Source organism: Pollicipes pollicipes, unplaced genomic scaffold (genome assembly GCF_011947565.3).
Source record: "Pollicipes pollicipes isolate AB1234 unplaced genomic scaffold, Ppol_2.1 Scaffold_6138;HRSCAF=7277_pilon_pilon_pilon, whole genome shotgun sequence".
Taxonomy (NCBI): Eukaryota; Metazoa; Arthropoda; class Thecostraca; order Pollicipedomorpha; family Pollicipedidae; genus Pollicipes; species Pollicipes pollicipes.
In genome coordinates this window covers 22,246,108-22,253,236 of record NW_023596818.1, presented here as the reverse complement: position 1 = coordinate 22,253,236, position 7,129 = coordinate 22,246,108, and the positions used below count along the sequence as shown (strand labels likewise).

The window sequence follows — 7,129 nt, the reverse complement described above, 5'->3', positions numbered from 1 at the left end:
AGCCAAAATGTTGACCTCGATCATTTTAGGTCAGTGACCTATTCTTACCTTCAAGAAGTCCATGGAAGATGCATAAGGCGGTTCCTGTTATCATTAAACTCGAAATGAGCACCATAAACTACCGCATACCTCAAGCCCTGAAGTAATAAAGCAAGTTGGTTTTGACCTTGGTCTGACCTTCCTACCGGACCCAGCTTGATAAAATTTAACTCCATTCCATTGCTGCGTTGTCTTAGAAAGTATCTCAGGGATGTATGGCTTCGTCTAACACTCGGTTGTTTCATCAGATTGAAGAAAAAAATCCGTACAAATTGTCTTCACTGAATCCATGGCTTGACTTTGACCGGCCATAGGTCAACGACCTTACAAGTTATATCTTATTTGTTGACAGGTTATCCGGTATTCGATTTCTACAGCTATGCAAAATTTGGCGCGGCTGCGCCGCGCAGTTCGAAAACCATTCCGGAAAAACCTTGGGTGTCAAATCGACCGCCACCCGAGCGCATGTTAAAGGGAGTGTTTTACATTCCTATGGGGGTTTCAACTCAAATACCAATCTTGAAGATCACTAGGTGCAGTTTAAAGTTCTGTCCTGTCTAAGATGTAAACCCCTCTAGTTTTTTAGTTGCACACAGAGGGAGATGCGCGGCAGATTTCGTGTAGTCTACTGGAGGGTCACTCAGGCGTACATGGCGTCATAATAAAGCCATTCAAGTCCTTTCATTCCATTGACCATGTGGCGGTCAAGGTCAAGACATTTATCATTGCCGAATCGTTCATATGTGGCGTTTGCGTGCACGATTTTTGGATATAGTGGTCGTCAACTGGCTCTCAATCAATGTTGGACCAGGTGCGATCACCGAATAAAAATTGGCATATGGAGAAGCATCTTTATTCAAAAGATAATCATGTTATTTAGAACGGTCTTTCCCACTTACAAGGATATCACGACTTAAAATTGAGCTTATATCATCATATCTGATGCTTACTTTGACATCTTCAAGTGGGAAGCACTCCCTGTAATGTAATATGATGTGATGGTCATCAGGAGTAAAACACAGTGCTCCTGTCACGTTCGCCGTAGGAAGAAGTGATGGAGGCTAATAGCACCCCGTGGTTTGTAATTTTCTGTTATAAATTTGTAACCGTAAAGATGTATTCTGATTGTCTGCACCCGCGCTTTACCATTTTGACGCCTCATATGAGTTTTATCAGCCTTTCTGTCTAAGCAGATCGTGATACATGACCCGTGGCTATTTACGACATGTTTCTAGTCAAGTCCACAATACATTTTACTTCTTGGCGATTGGGATGTAACTTATTTGCATCATTAACATATCGACTTACACACACTAGTGATGTCAGGTCTTACTGAGGGCGAGGGTGAGGGTGAGGGTCATTGCAGGTCGAGCGAGGTTAAGCGTGCTGCAGCTACTCTTGTGTACACCATTTATGGCATCTACGCTTGCAAGATCTTTTATCGTGATCCACCACATCAAAACCATTTGGACAAAAACCATGTTGTCTACAATCGACCAAACTATGAAGTCTAGCAATATCTGAATCGGACATATGTTGGCGTCATCACCTCTAGTGCAAGGATTCACAGCATCGCAGCGAACACGATGTAAGCTGAAGACTGGTGAGACCCTCACAGGTCGCTGGCCCGCTAGAACACTGCTAGGTTCAAACTGGGAATGGCCTGCGAGTTGCAGGAGCCCACGCCGTTCGCGCCCACCGTGGACTCCACAAACGCCAGGGGCTGCACTTGCGTGAAGTCGTTTCCGAACTCGGGACCGAGCGTGTCGCACATCATGCGCGCCCAGCTGCTCTTCCTGATCTCCGCCAGCTGCGCGGCTGTAAAACTGTGCGGAAAGCCGCCGTTGTCGTAGAAGTAGCGATCTCCGAAACGCACGTCGAAGAACTGCTGCCCGATCAAGCACTGGAAGGTGGGCCCCACTTGAGCACCAGCGGCTCGCCGTTCAGCCAGACCGCCGATGAAGAGGTCCACATCTTGTGGGTCATCGTAGAGGGAGCGCAACTGGTCGATGGCCCTGGAGTCCATAAGGCGGTTAAAGTCGCCCCAGCTGGAGACGGTGTCGCCCCTGCAGGCCTTCAGCACGGTCACGTACGTGGGGATTGCGTGATCACGTCCACGCTGGATGTTGAGCGCGATCAAGTCCAGCCCGAACCGAAAGTTGGTCGTGAACAGCTGTTCGTGGACACTGCTAATGATGTTGGCGTCGAATGTCTCGGGTCGCGTGGCCACCAGAGTCCGCGCGTGCTCGACGAATCTCTGTCCCACCACAGTCGGATTGAAGAACGTCCTGGTGAGATTAACCGATTGGACGATGTTGCCGTTGGCGTTGATCAGGTGGTACATATCGCGCAGCATTGAGTGACCGAAGCGGAAGGCGGCGGTGGCAAACTCGTTGGATGCGGTGGGGTTTACGTCCTTGTCGTAGGCGGCGGAGAAGCCGGACGTCAACGGCAGCAGGTCATGATCCCTGGCGTAGTCGAACCCGACGATGATCGGCAACCACTCGTTGTAGATGATGTGCTGCCACTCGGCGATCACGATCCGCCGCGCCTCCTGGAACAGTTTCTCGTCGTCCCAGTCGCGGTGGTTCTGTTTCAGTGCGCCTGCCACGCGGTTGTGCTCGCGTGTGAAGATGGTGTGCATGACGGTTAGTGCGCTCTGCTCGTTGACGCGCGACTCACCGGCACGGAAGCAGACGCTGGCGTCGTTCACGCACGGCTCCTGTATTGGGGTTTGCCGACGTTGGCGCGCTGACCGCTTCCCGCGTTGGAGGTACAGAGGGACGGTGCCGGGGCCGACGGTGGGTCGCGGCGTGGTGCGCTGGCGGGCCGGCGTGCTCGACAGTGGCAGCAGGTTGTTGTTGGAGGTGATCAACAGGCCGTCACTGAAGGTACGCAGTCCGTCCTGTTCCTCCTGCTCGCTGCCGTACAGGTTGGAGGCGTCCAGGTGCGAGGTTATCTCGTTGATGGGCGTGGAAGGGCGTGCGATACAGTCCAGGGACGGTGCCGGCAGCGAGCGCACCAGACTCATGCAGCGCTGGCCGAACTGGCTGTAGAACGGGTCGTCGGCCGGGATGGAGATGGGGATGCACTGCGGGTGCAGGGGTGTTGCCGGCAGCTTGCGACCGTCATTTTCACAGCACTGGATGCTGCCAGCGGTGCCCAGGTTGAAGACAAGCGCGTGGTTGAAGTCGTGGTCAACAAACTGGCCCCACTGCATCACGGACAGGGTGAAGCCTTTGAGTTCGCTCGAAATGGTCTCCACCACGCGCTCGCTGATGAGTCGTGGACTCGGCAGCGGCCGGCCTGTCACGCTCCGCGAGCGGATGGATGCGAAGCCATCATCAAACGTGCTCTCGAGCAGCCGTTTAAAGCCAGTCAGCGCACTGCCTTCGCGCGGACGTTGCAGGTTATTGCACTCTCCGTTCGCTGTGCGGTAGATGCTGCTCCGGCAGACGATGGGCTCTGCTACAGTGCAGTTGGGAAGTAGTGTGGGCTTCGCCGGAAACGCTCTGGCACCGGCCTGCCCACCCCCGTACCTGGAGACCAGCTGCAACATGTCTCCGCCACCCTGGTCGTTGAGAGCTTGAAGCGCCAGTTGGTTCTGTAGGCCCTGAAGGCAGAGCGTCTGCACATCCTGGCTTGAGCGGAAGTTGAGATTGAAGACGCCCACTACTGAGTCCCAGGGTGCTGCCGGGCCGCCACGAAGCAGCTGGTTCTTTACGCCGCGTGCGCCTTTCCTGGCCGCCTCTTGCATGTCGCCACCTTTAGCCACTATGAACAACTGAGTGACCACCCGGCTACCCAAGAGCGGGCTCACAGCATTCCGCCGGTCGGATTTACTCTCTTCGGGGGTTCGCGCTGCCTTTTGCTTTGGGCTTATGTCAGCGTCGCTGCACATGACGCCCGTGGAGCCGTCGCCCAGCCGGCAAGCCTGGCCACCGGTGGTGACCGGGTCGGCCAACGCCTCCGGGCATAGCACGAGTGGACGGCATTTGCGCCGCATGCTGCCGCTCGTGGTCGGGCAGGTGTCGGGCATCCGGGGACAGCAGTAGCCGCGCAGTTTGCCGGGCAGCCGACACGAATCAGCGCCAGCGGCCGGCGCCTGCGGGCACCGCGAGACCGGCTGGCAGTTGCAGCGGGCGGCCCGAACCCCGTTCGCACACAGCGCCGACAGCAGCAGGGCCTGCAAAAGGGCCAGTCTAGGTCAGGTCAGACCGGCAGCCAGTGGCTTGCACACGATATGAAAGTATAGTTTGAGAGTCTGTAAGTCTACATCTGATAGTTTCTCTGCACGGTTCGATCCTTGACAACCGGCGTATAGGGAAGGACACAATGCGCGAAGACATTTTCCCGGTTTTGTCCGAACCTTCAGGTCTGAAGCTGTTCGAACGTGGGCAAGATTTGTTTTTGAACAGGTAGATGTCGTACTAGCATTGAGGCATAAGGCTTAGAAACTTACGCATACGCATCGGTTTCACTAAACCGGGATTGCGAGTTGAATGTTGAATGAAACCCGCGAGCCATGCTTCTGCCCCTGCTCACAAATCTTTCGGTGTTTGACATGGAGGTGGAGATATGCTGATGGTGCATGTTGATGACATGCTGCTGAAGATACGCGCTACCTGATAAGGTTTCACAAACTGGCTGATATCCACGCGGTGGCAAAATGTTGAACAAAACTAATTGTTTATTGGCTAGTAACACCACGAAAGCCAACGAGAGGAAGGAAGCTAAAACCACGTGTCTGACATACAGTTGCAATACGGTAGGGGTTCGAGCACGATCTTGTTCACGATGGTCGGTTACAGCCTTGTTGGCGATGACCGTTTATGGTCTTGTTGGCTGTGGCCTTGTTGTTTGGGGTCTTGCTCAACTTTTCGATCCTGGGATGGGGCTCCGGCCGCACCAATACCGCATCCGACATACCTGATGCCTGGCGAATTACGTAACAGAGGCATTCCGCCTCGAAATGGCCCCGACAGCCCGTGAAAAGTAAAGCCCCAAACAGCATTACAGCCCGTCCGACACACAAACCGCCGCCCGCCAAATTCGCAGGCATCGCTACCGCTCAGTCAGTGTAAATATGTGGGAAAATACTCGACAATCGGTTGGACATGGAGCTCGGATATATAGATGAGCTTAGAGACTGTCCAGCTCGACGGTCCGGCCGGCAGCCACGCCCGCGGCGGGACGGTGGACGAGGCAGCCCAGCCGCCAGATGAAGAACGCAGCCACGCACGCGCCGTCCCTCGCTCGAGAACGGAGCCCCGCCACACGCGCGCGGGGCCTGTCGGTGGGCGGCCCGTCCGCGGCCGAAACACTTCCAGCTAAGTCGGGCACGCCACCACCTTCACGTCAGAGCCCGAGGTTTATGACTCGGTTCCGTTCGGTTCGCCGCGGTACACATCCCGGCGGACCGGACACCCGGACATGTTAGACATCCCAGTCTCCATCTCTCGTGCTGGACCGGAGCTGGTTCCCCTCGCCCCCTCCTCCTCCTTCTTGACGGTCGCCTTAAATGAAAGGCCCCGTGTCAGTCAGGGGGTCAGCAGTGGACAGCGTCCGTCTGCCCGTTTTCTGTATGGCACAAATGCGTCGAACTGGGGTCACTGCGCCATTTATTAAACCGGATACGATTGGGATATTTTTGCTTCGGTGAGTGGCCCTGCGTCGATCCAAAGTCAGTCATCCAGGTCAGAGGGCCTTCTGTGTCAGAGAGGGGACCAATGTATCATGTGTATCAATAGTAGCCGGAACGGGGGGGGGGGGGGGGGTGGTCAATCAGAACGGGGATGGAAAAGCTCTTCAGACCCAATCGAGAAATGGGTTGGGTCTAAGTCTCGTTTGAGGACTTTATTAGGGTCTGACTGTCGAGGGGGAGGGGGGCGAGGATGCCCAGGAACCCCCTGAGGGGAGCTACGTTCAGATCCACGAAGTCCGAAAAATGACCACACCGCATGAGAAGAGCAAAAAAAAAAAATGTTGTCGAATAGAGGTTCAGACAACACTGTAGCAGTGTCTGCCAGCCTAAGAAGCCTCATCTGGTAAACTCGTGGACCCCTCTGGCCGCTCAGTCGGGACTTCCTGGCCGCCGGGGTTACACTGGTATATAAGGGCTGTTACAGCTTGTTAGATCTCTGTGATCCCTCCCACTATGGGCACTAAGGGAACCGAGAAACTACTCAATTACTGTTTGGTCGCTCGGGGGTCGCATTCACCGCTCAGATACCTTCAATGACGCACACAGGAGATGTACAGGGGCACGTGCTCCGCCCTCCCCCCCCCCCCCCCGCCTTGGGGTTCGGGGGGGCAGACGATCAAATACCCAATTTGTGGCTTCGAAAGGCCTGAAGGGCTCGGCAGAGTTCGTATGATGGATCCCGGCCCTGCGGCCCGGGCCCTCAGTGCCTGTCAGAGGGCGCTTTGCGCCGATCACGGACCTCCGGAGTCGATGAGGGCCTCTACGTTGATCAGGCACCACCAGAATTGAGCCGTCGGCTCTGCGTTGGTTTGGGCCTGCTAGCCGTTTTTCCAAGCAGGGACAAGACCGAGCACGTGACATTGGTCGGGATGCTGAAATAATAAAAGGCACTTCGTTGGAGGGGGCCAGTGCACTTACCAGTGGGCTGTGTATTGGCAAGGGCGGAGAACACCGGAACAGTGAGCGTTTTGAGTGTCGCGGATGAACGCAGCTTTTTGTCCATGATGGGTGTCTGTGATGCGTAAATCCTTATGTCTGCGTTGTAATATGTGTGTAGCGTGTTTGCGCTAACCGGTATTACAAAAACTGATGTATGTGGGTATGGGATTCATAATAAGGCCAGGCACAAGAGTTTCAAGTTTACGTACTATGATATCGAATTTGTCTAAAACCATCATCCCATAATATGACAAATGAGGGATGAAACGTTGAGAAATATAATTCATACCAGACCATGCAATTAGGCGATCTATATCTCCTTTGTATTATGAGCTGTGAGATCATGTAAAACGAAGAGTAAGAAGATGCGAAAGCTGTCATCAGATTTATTGAGAAAATACTCGAAAATATTATCAATGTTGAGTCTGCTGTGATTTTTAACAAAAC

At 54.2% G+C, this 7,129-nt stretch overlaps 1 protein-coding gene across 1 annotated transcript; it reads right to left on the bottom strand.

Moving 5' to 3' along the window:
- Positions 1 to 1,461: 1,461 nt before the first annotated feature.
- Positions 1,462 to 6,918, bottom strand: LOC119105466 (peroxidase-like). The gene is made up of 3 exons (XM_037228930.1): positions 6,892 to 6,918; positions 5,529 to 5,555; positions 1,462 to 4,225 (listed from the first exon to the last, which is right to left on the bottom strand). Exons 1-3 carry the CDS (start codon positions 6,916 to 6,918, stop codon positions 1,670 to 1,672), a joined length of 2,610 nt encoding a protein of 869 aa, XP_037084825.1. The 3' UTR covers positions 1,462 to 1,669.
- Positions 6,919 to 7,129: the final 211 nt, after the last annotated feature.